Here is a 22,000-nt window from a genome sequence, read left to right as displayed (position 1 = left end):
GAACCTGCTGTCATATTGAACAGCGGGGTAAAAAGAAGCTAGTGTGATGACCTTTCAATCTGGATTCACAGATATAAGATAGATATATCATTTTAACTTGCACATGAAAAAAGTGCTTACAAAAGTAGATGCTGTTCACTTGGGACATATAAAAGGTAATTGGTGGATATACGTCACAGGATTTTTCTTTCTTTCTTTTTCTTTTTTTTATTTTATTTTACTTTACAATACTGTATTGGTTTTGCCATACATCAACATGAATCACACTATTAAGATCTAGAGGTCACTTTTAATCTTTCTAACATTTTATAATTCACTTGCTATTTAATTTATATGGACATACCAACCACCATTTCTTTCAGAAATTTTTGCTGAGCTATTTTAATAATTCAATTACTTCAGGAAAAGTTTAAACAGAAGCACACAATCAAGGACTAATCCAAGCACCGGTCTTGAGGAATTTTGGTATACATAACTGATGGCACTTTAGAATTTTAATGCATCCCAACATCCCAGGAGTTAATTTGACTAGCCAATCCAATTAAACATGAGCACTAACAAATCAGATTATGACAGATTTATATATTGACTATTTTCAATTGAGATGACAGTTAAAATGATTTGAATATACCTCAAGATACCTAATAGCTAAAATGATTTGAATATACCTCAAGATACCTAAGTTCTGGTATCTGACAATATATTTCTATTGAAAAGGGTATAAATCATGAAATATTAAAAAAAATACATCCTTCATTTCGAGATAAACACTAGTCCTGCCTATTTAGTTTTAATTCGACACGAGCGGCAAGACTGTTGTGTACATTTTAATTTTCAAAAGTAAAACTATTTTTTGTTTTCATTCTCTATACGTGAAGACACAGAAATCTATTACTTTAACCACAAATTAAGGCTAGCAGAGAATTACTTATATTTTAAGATAATTCTCAAATCCTCTCAACTGTACATGCCTGACAAAAAGGGGCACATCATTAGTTGGCATCATACCTGAGGATCGTTAAGGATTTTTTAAATGTGGGATTTGTCGCTCCCACCACCTACTACCCCACAGTGTCACACGGTGCAGCCTTTTTAGTCTGGGAGGTGAGTTCAAGAACTGTGTGTTGTTCAGAGCTCCATCCAGAGAGGATCACTGTTTGACAAGTTCTATTTTAAGTCGTGCCTGTGTGTGCAGGTGTCAGCCTCTTTGATGGCTGTAGAAAAAGACCCATTATACTCCATCTGTATCCTTCCCCCGACAATGCAGGATTATTCCCCACAGTGCGTTCGTTTCTGCTTTGCCAGCCACTTTTTTTTCACTGGGCAATTCCAAGGCGGGCAGGCGGACAGGACTCAGGGAAGGGCCTGAGGGGGCAGAAAGAGGTCGTCTGCCACTCCCCTACCTTACAAGGCACGTGGCACTGGCTGTAGCAGCTGCTGGATGCGACGACGAAGATGACGAACCTCCTTCCTAGCAAGAGGATAGCGAGGGAATAAGGAGGTGGCAGCGAAGGCGAGACACACACTCGGGTGTCCTTCCCCACAGGGAGAGTCCACCCTCAAGGGAAAAACTCTGTGGAAACCACCACCCGCCCCGCCTCTGCCAGCTCGCCCCAGTGTCTGGCAGCGGTCCCCATGCACCTGCTCACCTGTCTATCCGTTCAGGGCGTTTGGGGGAGGGACGAGGGGTGTCGGGCTGGGTGGGTGGAAGGGGAAGGAGGGCAGGGCGAAAGAGGGGGTGCACGAGGGCTCCGCCCCCCGGAGGCTCTGCGCAGGCGCAGTGGCCGCTACCGCAGGCAGGGGGCGGCAACATGGCGGAGTGAGCGGCGGCGTCGGGGCTTCACAACAACAGTGGCGCCTGTAGCAGCGGCGGCAGCGGCGTCAGTCACAGCTCTGAGCTTCAGCGCCGGCCAGCGCCGCGGGCAGTTGCTCGCGCCCCAGGGTTATTCCGAACGGCGGCAGCATCTCCGCGGGGGGCGGGCCGGGCCGGACCGACTGGGAGGGGGAGCGTGAGGAGGCAGCGGCGGCGGCAGCGGCACAGCTGCTGGGCGGGCACTGCCGCTCGCCGGGCAGCGGTTAGCGGCGCCGCCACCGCCGGGAATAAGCCTGAGAATAACCCACCGCCTCCGCCGGGGAGGGCGTCGGAGCGGGCCGGGTCGAGGCGCAGGCGGGGAGCGGGCCCGGCGCCGCGGCGCTGGTGGATGCTGGGGCTCCGAGGCGACGGCCGGGGGGCGGGGGCCGAGGCAGGTATAACGGTACCGGCGGCGGCGGCGCCTCGGCTCTTCCCTTCTCGTCAGGAGGGGGGCAAATGGCGAGCGAGAAACCGGGCCCGGGCCCGGGGCTCGAGCCTCAGCCCGTGGGGCTCATCGCCGTCGGGGCCAGCGGCGGCGGAGGCGGCGGGGGCAGCGGCGGCGGTGGCAGCGGGGGCAGCGGGATGGGAGAGTTGAGGGGGGCGTCCGGCTCCGGCTCGGTGGTGCTGCCCGCGGGGATGATTAACCCTTCGGTGCCGATCCGCAACATCCGGATGAAATTCGCAGTGTTGATTGGACTCATACAGGTCGGAGAGGTCAGCAACAGGGACATCGTGGAGACGGTGCTCAACCTGGTAAGGGGAAAGGCGTGCTCGCCATCTGCCTCCCAGCCCCCCCACGGCCTGCCCCCCTCCCCCGGCGCTGGCTTCCACCCCTGCAACCCCCTCCCCGGGTCCCACAAGCAGCGCGTCCCCGCGAGCACAGATCGTCCAGCGGGTATCGCCCAGCGGGTGAGCTGCCTGCGCGCTGCCAGAGCCACGCCACCTCGCCGTTCTCTCCTCCGGCCCTCTCCTGCCACCTGAGCGCAGTGCCCAACTTAGCACCGCCTAGGATCACTTCTCATGACTGCGAGTCGTCAGTCGGTCCCTGGCCTTGCAGGGTTTGGGTCTTCTTGAGAGTTTATGGTCACGGGGAGAGGAAGGCCTCCTTTTCTCTGGGGTCCTTCCTACCACACTCATAATTGTCGGTGCGGTGGCTCTCGGAGGATGGAAGCCTTGCCCCTGGAGCCTAAATTCCCCGGTGCTCCTGAAACGTGAGAAGCACGTTAGCTCCAACTTGAGCAGCTGGGTTGTGATGTTTTCGAACGAGGAGGAAAATGATGCAGTTTTGCATCTGCCTTTAAATATATTCCCAGACTGTGCTGGAGAGTGTTGTGGCTGTTTCTCCTCCCCAGCCCCCCCCCCCCCGTCCCCCCCGCCCGCATCTCTTTTTAGGTAGCCTTTCTTTCTTTGTAATACGGCCCTGAATACACTGACCTCGTAGTCATTTTTTTGTGCACGGGAGGTGTTAAAATGTGGGGACACCTAATCATACAGGTTGGTTTCTATGGTTGCCTTCAGAGAGCGTGGCATGTGCCTAAAGACGAGAGGAAAGGTGTTAAATTCAGTCCTAGGCTTTGGTTCCTTACATGATAAGAAAGAGTTACTGCAGAACTGTGTATGACTTAATGTTTGGCGATATCTATCTACGGAGAGGCTAAGAATCTAAAAGATGTCAGGGAAAGACACGGGGAAGAACTAAAGAGAGGAGAATCATAGATTTCGGATAATAAGACTAGTTCATTTAAGATTAGTTTTTTTTTAATGCCTTTTAAATGCAGTTTTTGCTGCAGCACAGCTTTTTAAACAGTTTCCTTTGCAATATTTAGCCTTTGACAAAATGTCAGGTTGGGTTTTGGAAGGCAAGGCTTAAATCAGGAGCAATCAGTTGACTATTGTATTTGATGTGGAGTCACAGGGATATAAAAATATGCTTGTAAGGAGATTTGATAACACCCATGCAGTCAGGATTTTCAGCTAAGCAATTATTTTTATTTGCTCTATTGGGAAACTGAAAGATAGCTGCAGCAGCGGTGCCCTGAGACAGGGATTAGATAATGTTTATGGTATATGTACCTCTTAAATGTACAGAAAAGTTAAAGCTGTTGGTTTTGGTTTTTTTTTTTTGGTTTTGTTTTTTTTTTTTTCTTTTTGTTTTTTTCTTGCTTGGGTGTCAAGTGAAAGATAGGAAAATATCTGACTTTTCTTTGTTGTATTTATTACTGTTTAAGTACCAAACATTTCTTTGTACTTCTGTGTACCCTTCAAACAAATCACAAAAAAGTCAGTATAAGTTTGGGGGACTGTCACTTCCTTGGTATAACCAAATTCTTTTCAAAACACTAATAGAAATACTGTTTTCTTGGACATTTTAATTTTAACCAGCAGCCAATAGGAGGTTAGTACTTGCCTTTTTCAAAGAGATGAAGTCTCAAAATATGTTAGTAGGTTAGCAGATACTGTTCTTCTGTAAATTTAAAAGAAAACATTTAAAGTTTTTTGTTTTTTTTTAAACAGTTTTCTAATACCATTTTTACCTTAGGTGATGTGATTTTAGGTTATTTTAAGAAGTATTTATATGCTTACCTAATACATTTTTCTGTGAGAAGAGGCAATAGAGACTGTTAAAAGCTGGAAACTGATTTGAATGTGTAACCAGTTTGGACTCTGCAGCAGTACCAATCTATGCTGGATCAGTTCTTAACAGATGGGGTTCTATAGATATATAGTAGGTTAAGAAAGGAAGTGAAATATATCTATTGAGGTGAAAAAGAATTTTCGCTATCTTCAGTGCACTGAAAATCTGGCATGAAGTCTTCGTATGCAGACATTATTAAAGATTAACTTTACTGGTAAGCTTAATTAGAGTAACCAGAAATAAGGTAATACTGACATGGTACATCCCCAAATCCACTTAAGATGTAACTGCATTGGTTTTTGGCATTAAAAATCAGGTTTAAAATTTCTTTGTACGTACTTAAAGAGTACAGTTGATGGAAACTTTTGAGGAAAAGAATGACAAAAGCATCTATTTACTATTAAGTTGTTAAGTATATTGATTGTGGAATGCACATTAGTCATTTGCAGTGTAATATTTCTTGAGTGGAAGGTTTAGTGCTTTATCTTTCCCATATACTCATGATGAAAGTGTCATGTGAAAATTTGTTGATTGAGAAAATATTTGGAGATTAATATGTTTAAAAATAATCATCAAACTTAATTCTGTTTACTTAATGAGTATATCAGTAAAATCAATTTAGGGCTCTCTGTGACCTGCTAAAGGTTGGAAGCTTCTAATGTCTCTTAAAATGAGTTTTTTGTTTTTGATCTTAATTTAGAACATTAAATTAAAATGTAGTCGGGAATAATGGAATATGTATCACAATGCTTTTCATGACAGAAAAGAAAGAAAGAAGAACTAATGAAACTTCAAAACAATTCCTGCCTTAAAACCCTGTCTCAGCCACCTTTGTCAAAATATTTTTTTTCCTGTATATTCTTTTTTTTATATGATGAAACTACTAATACTTGGTTTTTAGGTTTCTCACATACCTTACCCAAAGAATTAAAAGTTTTACAGAGCAAAGTTGAAGTATACACTAAAATATAAGACTAGTTTAATACAGCCATGGTTGTAAGTTTGGGTTGTTTTTTGGCCAGAGGTAGAGATCCATTTCCACTGTTAGGTGGATTATGGGAATTTGTTGAAGAATCACCAATGGAATGAGAAATAAAATGAGTAATTTCCACTGTAGATGAATGTATTTGTATGATGATATTATAGTTCACTTGAAACATTCAAATATGAGATGGATAGGATCAGGGATATGAGTAAGTATAATTTGTACATAAATTACAATGAGAATATATTGTGAAGGATTTTGCATTACAGCTTTACCAATGGAAAAAACTGATCATCAGCAAAGTTTGGCTTTGGGAGGTATTATTTAATCTGGCAGAATAAGAGCATTTAGCTATAGAAAAGGAATTTTGTTGGTTGTTTCAATTATAAAACAGGCATACTAGGCATACTACTTAATCCATTGCTTACTTTGTAAACACTATATATGTGGGTGTGTGTGTATATATATATATATATATGGTTTTTACTTTCTTGAAGTAAATTTTGTGTATACATAACATGTTCTTTGTTTATAACATAAAAGTATCTTATCATAGATTTTAATATAAACATTTTTAGAGCAGATAAAATACAACATTAATGTTTACTTAATTCACAATAGGTTTATTTTTGGGAATTGCTGTCTTAGGTAGTATAAATCTATAGCATTTGATTTTTTCACAAATCATGCAATATACTAGTGTATCTTTAATGGTAGAAAACATTTCCTTTGATAATTTTTTTACATTCTAAGTGATATACTGTATATTGTAATAAAAGTATAACAAGATACTTTGAGGGGATTTTATGTGCTAAGTTCCTCTCTAGTCTTGATATATGAATTGTGGTATTATTGTTAAAAAGAAATTTAAAAGATTTTCCCTTCTGTACTTGAATGTGACAGTGACTTTTCTTCCTTAGAATTTTTTTCATCTGCAGCTTCATAATCAGAATAATTTATATTTTAAAGATATTTATAATTTCATGAACAAAAGATGTGTTCTGCTTTTGAACTAAATTTCTTTTAAAGATATGTAGTTAGATTGTTGAGTCATGGAAGCCGTTAATATCAACAGAACCACATTTATTTATATTAAAATAGAATTTTCTTCATTTTATGTTCATATGTAAGTCCTTTCACATTAATTTGAATTATATTTTATTCTCATTATTAGGTATAGAAAACTAAATTGAGTGTGTATGTAAATATTGGGAATTTCAATATCCTGAGGAGTTCTGAGGTTTTCTTTTAAAGTGTTAGTTTTGTTGTATTAATACAACTAACCACTAAGTAGCATGTGTTCTATGTGTTTGTGATCAAGTTATAGTAATTTTAAATAAGTATTCTTTATATTGCTAGTCAGTTTTTGGCAAATACTTTGTGGTTAATTAAATGTATCTCAAGGTTCTCATCTTTTGCTCTACAGTCTCCAAATACAGTGTCAAATTTATTGATTCCAGTAAACTCAGCTTCCATTTTGGATCACTGATGTGGCAGTATTGTAAAATTCAGTTGTCCACATTTTTTATTATTTACTTTAATAGTAGTTTGCATCAGTTTCATAGGTTTTTTTCATTCATTGCCTCTAATTGTGATATTTTGTCCAGTGTCAGCATATCTCCTTATTATACAAAGATATAACCATCATTTTCTAGTTTTGTGTGTGGTGTTTAGTCTCTAGTATTATACATGTTTCATTGCCTATGCTGTGAACTCTGTGAGGGCAGAAGGCTATGTTATGTATACTTTAATTAATTTATTTATTTTGTATTTCTGGCTCTTGGATAAGTTAACTGAATTTTGAGAATGTACAGGACACCATTATTAGGCAGTAGAGGGCAAGTTTCTGAAATTCTGTTTAGCAGTAGGGTCCAGAAACGAGATCTTGAAATAAATGACTCATATAAAATTAATGTATTTCCTGTTCTTGCAATTAGAAATATTTGTTGACTACATATGAATGTTTTCTATGTAGGGTATTACTATATAAGTAAATATTATTTTGAACTGATGTCTTGGAATAAATAAGAATCTGTTAATTGTTTTTCGGTATATATTGTCAGATATATACACTCATAACTAAGAACACGTTATTTTAAGCAAATTGTGTGTGTATATATGGCATTGAATAGAAATTAAAAATATTGTTACTATTTGTCAGGAATAGTGGACATTTCTTTTTTGTCTATCTTGCATACATTTCTCCTTTTAAATAATAGTACCCCACTTTCCTTAAAGTTATTTCCTTAGTTGCAGCTTCCAGGATCTTTGTTTCTCTCTAGTGGTGACCTGCAGGCTCAGTGGTTGCAGGGCCCTGGGCTTAGATACCCCAAGGCATGTAGGATCTTAGTTCGCCTGCCAGGGGTCAGACCTTTGTCCCCTGCATTGGAAGGTGGATTCTTAACCACTGGAGCACCAGTGAGGTCCCCAGAGACCTATATCTTGATGCTGCTTGAGCACCTGGAGTTCTTTGTCTATGGTGATCATCTTCTAACCATTGACGTCTCTCTTGTAAAGTTTATTATTTTTTATTGTTATTACTTTCAAGTCAGCTTAAATTGCATTTTTGTCACTTGGAAAAATTTCCTTGCTAGCGTAGACATTAGTAACTGGAAGTGGGACAATGTGGGAACAGGTCCTGAATGTTGAAATGGAGTGCAAGGCAGTGAGGACTGCTTTCCCCCAGTAATTCCTTTTAAGGAATTATGAAACAGCTCTTTCGATTGTTACCTGGGTTGTCTTTGGCCATAGAGCTACTGAGGCTGGAACTTTAGGGATTCTCAAGTGTTTTGGCCAGTTTTTGCCTCATAAGAAAGGAATTTTCTCTGGTCCAAGCTGGCGTGCTTGGAAGAAGAGAGGGAAGACCAGATTGTCTTTCCAAGTAAGGAGGCCTTTTCTGCTTGTAGCTGCCGTCTAAGAGAATCAGAAAACCAAGAATCTTGAAGGTTGGAAATTCTGATTTTTTATTTTAACCTTGTGCTAAAAGTAGTAAGAGGAAAGATGGGAGTTTAAATTAAACTCAGGCAAAGTTCTGGTTTACAGCTTTTCTCAAGCACCTCATCCATTATAGTCCCAGTCTGCTGACCAAAGTAACAGTCCAGTAACTAAAGAGTTTTGAAAGAGAATCTAACCAGGGAACAAATGATAGGGTAGCTGTGCCTCCTCTTCCAGCATATTATTTCACATTGCTTCAAGGAAAATCATTAAACAGAGGGTTTTAATGGGCGAGTAATGGGAAGGCTTATTGCTGTGAGATTCAGTATTGCTATGAAACTTAAAAGGTAGTTTGGTATCTTGACAAGATCTCTGGCTTTGGTTGCTAGTTCAACCAGTTGACTGAAGTACATTGACCAAAAGTTTATTGAGCTTTTAGGGGCACTATTTCCAGGGTAACTTCAAGCCTGGTAAACAAAGTCTTGTATTCTTTTTACTTCTAAGGCAATTCTCAGCCTCAATAAGAGGAAGCGGGCTACTAAAACAGCACAGCTGCTAGAAGGAAGATCTGAGGCCATAGAGGATAAGGGACAAGTGAGGTCTTCTGAGGGGGTGGTGCATCCCCATCATGATGATGGTGGTGCATCCAGATTGGTTGACCAAGAGACTCCATTGCTACGACAGGCAGTTCTTGCTACTCTGACCAGTAGTATATGGTCTGTTGGTTTGAATTAATAACCATGATATATTTACTGTTGGTTTGTGAACTGATCCATATTGCACAGAGGGCAAGGAGATATCAAAGAAAAGAGGGAGACCACTCCAGATTGGTCACTGGCAGGTTTATTAAGCAGGAGAATGTGTAAGGCTTGTCTTTGGCAGCGACAAGATGAACAGTCTCCACACCTGCCTACCAGAATCTTTAAACTACAGAGGCCTTAACTGAGTTCACTCATTTGTACCATCCAGATGGTTTCCATACCACCTTGCTCTCAAGGCTGTTTCCCATTGTGGGGAGAGTAGACAGAATGTACATTCAAAGGACAGGGGAGGGGGTGAGGAGCCGGATTGCCCAGATCCAGCTCATGGGTCAGCTGACGGTCATGTCCTCTTGATTATCTTCTCCATATTTACATTTTCCACTCTTCTAAGTGGGCATTATGATTATTCATTTTTTCGTTTACCATTGTGTATTAATTACATGGGGGATAGTTACATTTATTATATAGATATACATTTGTTATATAGATATATATTGTGAGATTGTGAGGTACCACCAAAAAAATTCATGTTTGGGCCTGCTCTAGAATAACATTCATAATACGAACATTTCAGACTTGTTGAATCCAGTAACTTGGCATTGTCTTTGTCTTCCATCCTGCCTTCCCACCCATGATGAAGTAACGGGTACATTTTCTGTTATGGTTAAGATAGTAATATTGTTAAACATGGATATTTAAGAAGTTATATATATATGGAAAGAAATGAATGTATAGGTGGTTGGAGATCCAAGGGATAGAATGTTACAGATTTCTATTGATTTTAACTTCCTAGCATCCATTCCTTCTAAATTTTTGATACTACTTTGAGAAGTCTTCTCTTCTTGATGTTTGGTTTGCATGCTTTGAGCTTTCCCTGGACTCCTTTCTGCTTTCCTGGACTAGAAAGAGAGACTATACTTGGCCCATCAATAACATTATGGTTAAATATCTACTTGCACATCTGTGAAGGCTTTGTAACTCCTTTCCTTATGCTGGAGAAAGAAGATGCTCATTACTGGAGTTGCTAAGATGTTAGAATGTAAGTCTAGACTTGACTGGCATGCTGCTACAATGAAGGCAGAGGATGCTTGAGGATGGGGCTATTATACAGGCTCCAAGAACCAAGAGAGAGATTACTAATGATATCTTTGGAGCCTTTCGAGTCTCTTATATTACCAAGCTTTTCAGTGCATTAGACTAATATATTTCTTGTTTTGCTTAAGCTATTTTGAATCAGGTTTCTCTTTGCTGCATCCCAGTGATTTCTAACTAATACTTAGAATTAAAATTAAAAAACTTTAGGTATTAGGTATCATCAGGCAAATCTTAAGAGAAATATTAACTTGGCAGAGGGCTTGATAAATTTCAAGAAAAAGACATTGCAAATTATTTTAATAATTCACTAAATAAGAACATAAGGTAAAACTGAGATACCATGAAAAAGGAATGATTAAAAAAAAAACTACCAGTGTTCATCAGCATGCTAAAATAATCTTAAATGATGTTATAGGGTCTGTAAAATGTTACAGCTGTTCTTAATGAAATTTTTCTGATATGCATCAAGAAATTTAAGAAGTTCTTTTTATTAATCTTCATTCTTTTTAAATTAATTTATTTTTTAATTGAAGGATAATTGTATTATGGAATTTTGTTGTTTTCTGTCAAACCTCAACATGAATCAGTCATAGGTATACATATATCCCCTCCCTCTTGAACCTCCCTCCCATCTCCCTCCCCATCCCACCCATCTATGTTGATACAGAGCCCCTGTTTGGGTTTCCTGAGAAGTACAGCAAATTCCCATTGGCTATCTATTTTACATATGGTGATATAAGTTTCCATGTTACTCTTTCCGTACATCTCACCCTCTCTTCCCCTCTCCCCGTGTCCATAAATCTGTTCTCTTAAGTCTGTTTCTCCATTGCTAGCCTGCAGATAAATTCTGCAGTACCATTTTTTCTAGATTCCATATATATGCATTAGTATACAATATTTATCTTTCTCTTTCTGACTCACTTCACTCTGTATAATAGGTTCTAGGTTCATCCATCTCACTAGAACTGACTCAAATGCTTTCCATTTTATGGCTGAATAATATTCCATCATGTATATGTACCATAATTTCTTTATCCATTCATCTGTCAATGGACATTTAAGTTGCTTCCATGTTGTAGCTATTGTATATAGTGCTGCAGTGAACAGTAGGATACATGTCTCTTTTTCAGTTTTGGTTTCCTCAGAGTACATGCCTGGGAGTGGAATGCTGGGTCATATGGTGGTTTTATTCCTAGTTTTTAAAGGAATCTCCATACTGTCTTCCATAGCGGCTGTATCAATTTACATTCCCACCAACAGTGCAAGAGCATTCCCTTTTCTCCATACCCCTCCAGCATTTATTGTTTGTAGACTTTTTGATGATGGCCATTCTGACCAGTGTGAGGTGATATCTCATTGTAGTTTTGATATGCATTTCTCTAATAATGAGCATTGTTGAGCATCTTTTCATGTGTTTGTTAGCCATCTGTATGTCTTCTTTGGAGAAATGTCTGTTTAGGTCTTTACCCCACTTTTTGATTGGGTTGTTTGTTTTTCTGATATTGAGTTATATGAGCTGCTTGTATATTTTGGAAATTAATCCTTTGTGAGTTGTTTCATTTGTTGTTATTTTCTCCCGTTCTGAGGGTTGTCTTTTCACCTTGCTTATAGTTTCCTTTCCTGTGCAAAAGCTAAGTTTAATCAAGTCCCACTTGTGTACTTTTGTTTTTATTTACATTACTCTAGGAGGTGGATCATAGAGGATCTTGCTTTGATTTATGTCATCAAGTGTTCTGCCTATGTTTTCCTCTAAGAGTTTTATAGTTTCTGGTCTTACATTTAGGTCTTTAATCCATTTTGAGTTTATCTTTGTGTATGGTGTTAGGAAGTGTTCTAATTTCATTCTTTTACATGTAGCTGGCCAGTTTTCCCAGCACCATATATTTAAAAGGCTGTCTTTGTCCCATTGTACATTCTTGTCTCTTTTGCCAAAAATAAGGTACCCATAGGTGCATGGGTTTATTTCTGGGCTTTCTATCTTGTTCCATTGGTCTATATTTCTGTTTTTGTGCCAGTACCATACTGTCTTGATGACTGTAGCTTTGTAGTATAATCTGAAGTCAGGAAGGTAGATTCCTCCAGCTGCATTCTTCTTTCTCAGGAATGCCTTGGTTATTCGGTGTCTTCTGTGTTTCCCATATGAATTGTGAAATCTTTTGTTCTTGTTCTGTGAAAAATGCCATTGGTAAATTTGATAGGGATCACATTGAATCTGTAGATTGCATTTGGTAGTGTAGTCATTTTTACAATATTGATTCTTCCTTCCCAGGAACATGGAATATCTCTCCATCTGTTTATGTCATCTTTGATTTCTTTCATCAGTGTCTTATAATTTTCTGTATACAGTTCTTTTGTCTCCTCAATCATTCATTCTTTAGGTTAAGGAAAAATTACCTGTTGAGAAGTATGAGGGTTAAATGAAATTTAATGATATGAAAAGAAATCTGCAGTAAGTATATGGTCAACAGTGGGAAAAGGTTAAGTAATTTTAAGTCTGTGTTGTGAAATATACTGCCATTAAAAGTTTACTTACTTCAGTTTCCTTATGTATAAAGGGGTTATCTCAAAAGATTGTTGCACAGATTAAATGAATTAATATGTGTAATGTGCTTGGTACAAAGTTAACTTTGTGTAGTACTTACTATTGTTATTTTTATTATCCTGAGTTTGATCATCATCTGATTATAGAAAGAAAATAATGATCTAACTAAAACTGAGTTCTGTTTTAACTTAAAGTACCTGAGCTGGTGAACCTGTCAGAGAAGGGATCTCAAGTGTCCACAGATCATGATCTCCTAATGAAACATAGAGGAGTTTATCCTGAATCCTGCATAGTCTTTAACAGTGTCTGGGGTTTTTATCATAATGAAAAACTGGGGAACAAATAGGATAAAGAAACACAGACAGCTTCCTTTGCCTAGAATCCCTGCTATCTCTTCCTTTCTTGACAGCTGAATGTCACTTGTGGATGTGTACTAGGACATGAAAGGTGATCTTGGGTAAATAATACCTCCCTCTTGGAGTATTAGCTTAAATATTTAGAAAAATTTTTCAGTAATAAACCTTGAGGCAAGGTGGGGGACTAGAAAATATTTTGTGATCGGTTGTTTTAGAAAATAATATTAGTGTAAGTATATCTTTTAATATCTCTTAACTGATTACCGGGTACTTACAGAATTGTGCTGTGTTAACTCATCCTCAGAGGCACTTCCTTTTCAGGTGCAATTTCTTCTCTACAAATGTGGAAACTAATACTGCAGGAAATATGAAATATTAGTCAGTTGTCCAGGTATTAGTTTCCATAGCTCAGACTCAGGCCTTCAGATTCAAAGACTATCGTCTTCTGCATTATTTGAACAAAACATAGCTACTTAGAAATTATCCCAAAGCACTGCATTACATGAAGAGATGGTGCTGAAAGGTGAGGGACCAGCCAGCTTTAGTGAGGTGATTCTGTGGTAAAAAATGCTGCCCGTAGAGGACTCAGTCCACAGAAAATAAAATGAATGCAGGACAATTTGATGGATATGTACAGAAAATGATCTAATGACTTACATTGTGAACTTTTAATTTTTGAGTTTGGGGGAACTGATTATACAGTATTATTAATGTTAACTAGCTTTCATTTGTACAACTTTTCACTAGGCAAAGTGTGGATATTTTAGATACTACTATGAAAAAGAAATAATGTATGCATTGATATTTTTATACGGAAAAAGTAAATGTGTTATGTTTTAGTGTTAATCAGATGAACCACCGTATAAATCATGTTTGCTTGGATAAAACAGATGAATGAATTATAGAAGGAGTTATAATAGAGTCTAGGTGATACCGTTTCCAATAATTATGATTCTCTTTTTTCAGTTCACTGATTAATAGAAAATTTTATGGAAGGGTAAATGTCTAGATATTTTCCTCTTTAGCAACCACTTCCATTTTCCAAGAGAAATAAGCTACAGCTGATTTAAAAATGGCACATAAGTATTTTTAGTGTTATTTTAAAACTTCTCACGTGTGGGAAAGGGAATTGGCATTTATAAAATTGGGTTTGATTTCATACCTCATGCTTTTAAAATCCTCTAACAAGCCCTTTGAAATAAAGCCCTTTCATATAAATATATTTGAATAACTATACTTTAATATAATAACTGCTGCTGCTGCTCCGACTCTGTGTGACCCCATAGACGGCAGCCCACCGGGCTCCCCCTTCCCTGGGATTCTCCAGGCAAGAGTACTGGAGTGGGGTGCCATCACCATCTCCAATATAATAACTAAACTATGACAAAAATTAAGGGGCTTGTTCAAGGTTGCAGATCTGTTTAGTTGCAGAAATTAGACTCAAAGCTAGAGGTTCTAAGTTGTGCTTTAATAATGATGATGACAGTGATAAATGATACTTATTGAATCTTTACATGCCAAGTACTATATTTAGCATATAATATGCATTATCTTATTATCTTGACATGGAATATATAAACTCTTCAGTGAAATAAAAATAGTCATTGTCTTTCAGGGTTAAACTAAGTCTGGTATTTTAAAAGAGGAGAAGTACTTGCAACTTTAATTATATCAGCAGTATTTTATTATAAAATGTCATAGAATTATTTTACTTGACTTGTAATGATTTTTTATAGCTTGATTACCCTTTAAAAGTCCTTGAATTTAAATTAAATATTTAAATTACTTTTAAAGCTTATGAAATATGAGTCATCAGGGAAGAATGTTTATTTTGTTATACTGTCTTGACTATTACTTGGTAAACAATCACTGCATTTCTCAAGTCATCCTGTCTTCTTTTTTTTTTTGGTCTAAAGAACTCCTGCTCATGTTTCAAGAATTAACTCTATCCCCCTCTTAAGTAATGCCTTCTTTGATCTCCCCCTAAAAGCACTTCTCCCATCCTGTGCTCTCCCATCACACTTTGTACATAATTCAGATTTAAAGTAATTCAGATTGCCTGATCTATTTTAATTGTTTGTTTTCGCTTGTTGGAGTGCCATAGAGACTCTGAATCCCTTGAGATCAGAGCATTGTCACCTTGGTATCCTGAGTACTTAACATAAAATCTAGAAGTTTTGTTCTGCTTAGTGAACTTTCTCTGAATGAGGATTTTTTTTCACATTTGATACAGTTTGCTTGTTTTTGTCACTTCTGGCTTGGATATGAATCTTTTCTTTCCAGGCTATTCTGGTTTTCTAAATTTCTGTGTTTACTTCTTGCTTTAACATACCAGTTTTTATTTTTTTTATTTTTTGAAGAGAAGGGAGGATGGATGTGTGTATGTGTATACACACATACACATGCGTGGAGTCGTAGAGTCTTCAAATCTGGTGAATAACCTGACACACACACTCGCATATGTGGAGTCATAGGGGAGGATGGATGTGTGTATGTGTGTATATACACACACAGAGTCATAGAGTCTTCAGATCTGGTAAATAGTCTGACTCTGTCACTTGTATAGGTGAAGAAAGAATATGGGTCAGATCCCATAGCTTTTCACCAAATTTGAATTATCACCTAGATTCTCAATCCACTGTTTGTTTGTTTAATTTTATCTTTGTGCCTGTAGTTCCACTTTGCCTCAGCCCATTTTGAGGTTACAACTCTCATCAAGGCACATACTTTAAAAAAAAATACTCCTACACACTCAGAACATTTGAAATGATGATTAAATAAATTACTGAGTAATCCTAACCTAGCATTCTTTTGCCAGAGTCAAGATACTCATTGGGAATATAACAAGGAATTATAGTCTCTGCTTTCAGTAACTCAACACTCAAGTACAGGAAAAGGAAGGAAAAGACACACAGATTCCATTGGCAAAAAGTGATACTATAGAGATTTTAACAAAATGCTCTGGAAATATTAATGGTTCCACTGCCTTTGCCTGGAGGAGTCTGGAAAGTTATCATTGGTTGGATCACTTTGGATTGCATCTTGAGAGACGAGTAACTGTTTCCCAGGATAAAAAGGGCAGGAGTGGAAAAGCTTTCCACACAGAGGGAATGAGGGAGTCCTTCCATGGTTGTATCCCCTAATGTTAACTACAAATTACAGTCAGATAAGCTTTATTTCTTCATGTAGAAATCCGCCCTGCATCTTTTTTTTTTTTAATTTCATGAGTGTTTATTGGCTTAATGTTTTTTAAAGCCCTTTCAAGCTTGCCCAGGGGAAATGGTAAAATTTATTAGAGTCCAATTAAGTGAGTTATTTCAGGAGTTCTGTTTATGTGGGCATTTTTGGTTCATCAGTAAGAGAAAAGGTGAAGAGATGAACAGAACTGAGGGTGTTGAAAGTTATTTTTAATTTTTTTAGTCTTATAAAATCAGAATTCTTAACATTTTATCAAAGTACAGTTAATGGTTTTCTAAAATCTAGAAGAAAATTCAAGTGCTCCTGATACAGTTCAGTATCAGGATCACCATGAATAAGCTGTTTTGCTTAACTGGTCTAGTATTAGTACTGTTTTGTTAAACTTCTTCCTGTGTAAGGAAATCCTGTTCCCTTCCACCCCATTAAGGACAGTGGTTTTTCCCTTCTGCAAATCAAATTATAGTTTTTCCATTACCAACATTACAAAATTGAAAGAACGTTCAAGAAAAAATTGTCAGACACTAAGTCCAGTAATGTTATATATAATAATACTCCAACTATTTATAAAGTTGTATATTTTCATGATTTTTAAGAGTTGAGATTTAATGATAAATGTTTATCAAAGTGTGACTTTCACATTTTCGTTTCTTTGGAGTGTCTGAGCCTGTTAATAAAATATGCTAAGGTGTCAATTTTATGTTTTCCTTTATTTTTGCGTGTTAATCTGTTAATCTGCTTGTTTCTTTGCTGTTATCCATATGGCAGACAGCAGACCTTAATTGGGTGGGACTGTAGGTGCAGTCTTTTAACCACTGACTATATACTAAGTTTAGATTCAAATGGAAATGTAACCCATTATTTTGGTCTCATTAGTACCACCTAGGGACTGACTACATTAATTGGTCACAGTTCAACAAGATAGCCTGAGTGGTCTTGTTTTGAACCTTTAGCATTTTTTCATCCTGGGCTTTAGGATCAAAAATACTCATTTTTTAGGATGACTGCCTTATTTTAGGGGTGGGTGGTGTAGCTACGAAGAAGCATTTTTCTATGTGAACATACTCATTTAGATACTTTGATAGGAAGTATGTTGAGCAAATAGGTTTTAGTCAGATTTACTGTTTTTTTCATTATCCTGGGCTTTTTTATTCTAAAATAATGTTTAAACTTATTAGTGATCTACACACTGAAAGGTAAACTAATGTATTTTAGTTACTGCATGACAAACTGTCATTCAGAATGACAGCTGCACCCAATTACATTGAAAAATTATGCTGCCATACTCTGAAATAAATTGAAGATGCCCTGCTTAGAAAATATGGGAAATAGACATTTACAAGATAGATTTTTCTGGTGAAATAGTGCTTGGGGTTTTAGATCACTGTTATAATGCATTCTGTAACTTAGAGCTCAAATTTATTATCTTTGTATATAAAAGAAATAATGTATTTTCATTTTAATGCCATACCTGACCACATAACTAACCACTTTATTTCACAGATACTTTTTGAATACTTACACCATGTGTGTTTCTAAGCTCTGAGGATATAGTGATCATGACCACAGTCCCCAACCTGGAATTTATAGCACTGTAGGGAGTGAAAAATGCAGGCAATGAAATGTGTAAATTCTGTGATAGAAGTAAGTTAGTGAATAGGTGGTGACACTGAAGGGAGAAATGTGCCAAGGGAATCAAGGGAGGACTTCATGAAAGTGATGATGTTTGAGTTGAGTTTTGGAAGAAGACCTGATCTGTGCAGAGCTGTTCAGTCATATGGTAGCTGCCAGTCACATGTGGCTAAGTGAGCACTTGCAATGTTCCATAAGCATAAAATGTGCTCTTGATTTTGAAGAGCTGGTATAGAAAATGTAAAATCTGTCATTAATAATTTAAAAATATTTATTACATGCTGAAATCATACTTTAGATACATTGTGTTAAATAAAATAAAAATTAATTTTGCCTATTTTCTATTTTTCTTTTAATGTAGCTAATAGAAAATTTTAAATTACATGGCTTGCTTTATATTTTTATTGGCACTGAGTTACAGCATTGATTTGTAGGGGACATCTCAAAAGTTGATGAACTGTTGGGAGTATAGGAAGAAACTACTAGATGCTCTAGCATGCTCTCTCTTTTAAGAGAAATATGTATGCCTATGCATGTGTGTGTAGTGTGTATATACTATGTATTCATATACTGAATATACTTAGACATACAGACCTATACATAATATTTATATTGTCTGAGACACTCATATTGTGGGTTTTCCTGTTACATGTCAGTAAACCTCAGCCTAACTAATGCATTGACTTAATAGCAACAATTTAAAAACCACAAGTCACTAGGGAAAAACTTGTTCTCCCTGCCCTGGTAAAAGTTGCCTAAATAATTCATGGAAATCAATATTGCAACAAATTAAAATGCATTTTATTGTCAGCAAATACTTTGGAAGGCAAGTTGTAGATACTGCTACAGAGTTGAAGAAGCAGAATAAAATGTAGTTGCTTTAAAAGAGTTGGACGAAGTTATTTCTAACATGTTTTGCTTATAAAATTTGCTGGATAGTTTCTTAATGAATTAAACAACTGGTTTTTGTAAGTTAACTATTAAAAATTTATATGAAAATATACTTTCTTGAAATGCATGTATGCCTTGTTTACCAAAACCATAAATCCAGAAGTAACCTTACCTTTCTTTGGAGAGCAGATTATACACACACACACACACACACACACACACATACACACACACACGCACACATACTTCATGGAGGTTTATTTATCACGATAAGAGTTCTCTGTTGTATTTAGGTTGCTAATTTCACTATTAATTATCAGGAATACCATATTTTAAACAAGACATAACTGAATACTAAAATATTAAAGTTCTGTAATGCTAGTGCTTATCTTGCTAAGATTTCAAAGATTATCTTGATTTCAGATATGGAAACCTAGGCACAGAGGAGTTACAATGTTTTCCTTTTGCAGTGCCCATATTCTCTTACTTTGAATCATTTTATCCCTATCCTTTCTTCAGCTTTTCCCCTCTGTCTCCCTCGTATTTTTATTCTCTTTGGCCTTCATCTGTGCATTCAAAGGCATTGCATGTGTACTGGTGTCACCCCTAGTCCAAACAGTGGACTAAAATAATTAACTCTTTCCTTTAGTTAATTATAATTTTATATCTGCTGCAGTGTTTGTAGAAGATTGAGATATTTACTTTAATAATAGCAATAATAATCATACTTGATGGAGATGAGAGGGACATTAATTTAAACATACTTTTATTTCTAGTTACTTAGGGATACTATAATCAAACCTAGGGACAGAGTGAGATTGGAAAGATGATTTTTTTCTTTAAGGACTTCAAATTCTAGAAAAAAGGACCACTGTATAAATAAGAAAAAGAAAACAAAACAACTGTGTGATCAGACCTTTGTGGTGTAGCTAATCTGAATTCAGATTCTGGCTCTGCTTTTGTTTTTCTCTTGTGACCTTGAGTAGAAGTATGTATTAGAATACAGTATCAGAGAGGAGGAAGTGATGAACTATTTGCAGGAGTCAGGAAAGACTTCAAGTGGAGGATTCTCTTGAAATTGGCTTCAAGGGGAGCAGGCATTTGCTGAGTAAACAGAGTGGAGTTAAGGACATTCCAGATCTGGAAATTTAAATCGGCACATAGTAAAGTAGTTAACATCTTTCTAGGAGTACTTTTTTTCTGGCAGATTTCTGCCTGTCTTTTTGGACTTAGCTTAGGCTTTTATCTCTACTGCAGATCCTTCTCTAACTTTTGAGGCAGTTAAGCAATTCCATTTTTGTGTTCCATTAGTGCCTTCTATATACATCAATCTCCCAACACCCTTAGGAGTCACATTCTTGAAATGTAATATCATTTGCAAAACTGCATGGCAAAACTTCAATTGGCAAAGTCAAGGTCAAGGTCAACAAAGGGTAGGGAGAAGAAAAAACAATGCATTAAACGTGTATATTTGTATATAAGTATGTAAAGAAAAGTTCTATAATGTAGCTGTTTCCAAAACAAACCAGGTTCATCTGGTGCTTGTTTGTACAAGTATAATAAAAATAATAGAGTAGCCTGGTGGGCTACAGTCTATGGGTTGCAAAGAGTTGGACATGAGTTGGGGACTAAAAACCATTTTTGTTAGCTATGCTGCTAGATTGTTGACTGATTTAATAACACGTCTTGATGGGGAATGAAGAAACACAGCTACGTTAAATGTATGTATCAGTTATGAGTTATATGTTGATTTCAGAAATGTTAAAATGTGAAAAATATTCCTTAGAATAAAAGAAATACAGTGTTCTCCTTTAGTATAAGAACTCGATGACATAGGCGTTCCTGTCACCATTTAGGACTTGGGAAAAGTGAAACTGTATTTGTAGCTGAGAACTTTGGGCAATGTGGAGCAAGACGTTTTGGCAATAGAGACACGAGCAAAGCAATATGTTCATTCCATGTAAGTTGATCTGATTAGATAGACCAGTGTTATCTTACTCTTTGAACAACAGGATTGGTCAGAGAGGACAGCTTGTTCAGTGGTCAAGTGTGCTATTTGTGGATGCTGCTTCTTGCTCCATCTTGTACCTGCTTCTTTTAGGACTTTTATAACTAAACTACTATATCTGACTCTCTGTGTTTAGATTTGTAAATTACTGTGTAAATACTATTTGAGTCAAACCAGTCTTGGTATCCTGCTGCTGCTGCTAAATTGCTTCAGTCGTGTCCGACTCTGTGCGACCCCATAGATGGCAGCCCACCAGGCTCCCCCATCCCTGGGATTCTCCAGGCAAGAACACTGGAGTGGGTTGCCATTTCCTTCTCCAATGCATGAAAGTGAAAAGTGAAAGTGAAGTCACTCAGTCGTGTCTGACTCTTAGCGACCCCATGGAGTACAGCCTACCAGGCTCCTCCGTCCATGGATTTTCCAGGCAAGAGTACTGGAGTGGGGTGCCATTGCCTTCTCCACTTGGTATCCTGGTTTTCTGTAAAGAGCTTGACTTTTGGGATAAGACTGATCTGAATTCAAATTCTGGCTCTGCCTTGGCTTTGTGACCTTGAAGCAAGTATTTCAGCTCTCTGACCCTCTGTTTCTCTTTCTTGTTCTTTGAGTCTATGTGTCTATCAATGTCTAGGTCTATATATCCCACTGTATGTACTTTATATATGTATATTCGTATATAATATATCTGAAAAGATTTTTTTTGAAAAGATGTTCTTTTCTCTTGTATTCTTTCTGTGTGGGAACTATGGATGTGAATTATATATATGACAGATCATTGTATTATTAAATTTCTCCTACTGTACAGTATGTTCATTTAGCACATGGTATTCAAAGTGTGGTGGTCTCCCTGGTGGTTCAGTGGTAAACAATCTCCCTGCCACTGCAGAAGACTCAGATTCTATCCCAGGAAGATCCCCTGAAGAAGGAAATGGCAACTCACTCCAGTGTTCTTGCCTGGAAAATCCCATAGACAGAGGAGCCTGGTAGACTACAGGCCATGGGGTAGCAGAGTTGGACACATTAAACAAAAACAATTCAAAATGTGGGCCACAGATCAGGTTTACATATTTGTGAAAATGTCTGTGGTCTAAAATGAGATACAGAGCTTGTGACAGAA

At 37.6% G+C, this 22,000-nt stretch overlaps 1 protein-coding gene across 5 annotated transcripts in view; it reads left to right on the top strand.

Moving 5' to 3' along the window:
* Nucleotides 1-201: 201 nt before the first annotated feature.
* The window catches only part of NBEA (neurobeachin), a 669,183-nt gene continuing 647,384 nt past the window's right edge, over nucleotides 202-22,000 (top strand). For all 5 annotated transcript variants that reach the window (XM_069601566.1, XM_069601568.1, XM_069601567.1 and 2 more), the window contains exon 1: nucleotides 202-2,605. In XM_069601566.1, the coding sequence (XP_069457667.1) occupies nucleotides 2,309-2,605 (297 nt within the window). In that variant the 5' untranslated portion in view covers nucleotides 202-2,308. The remainder of the gene's footprint in view (nucleotides 2,606-22,000) is intronic.

The sequence above is a fragment of the Ovis canadensis genome, chromosome 10 (genome assembly GCF_042477335.2).
Source record: "Ovis canadensis isolate MfBH-ARS-UI-01 breed Bighorn chromosome 10, ARS-UI_OviCan_v2, whole genome shotgun sequence".
Classification (NCBI taxonomy): Eukaryota; Metazoa; Chordata; class Mammalia; order Artiodactyla; family Bovidae; genus Ovis; species Ovis canadensis.
This window is presented reverse-complemented; position numbering and strand designations above follow the sequence as displayed.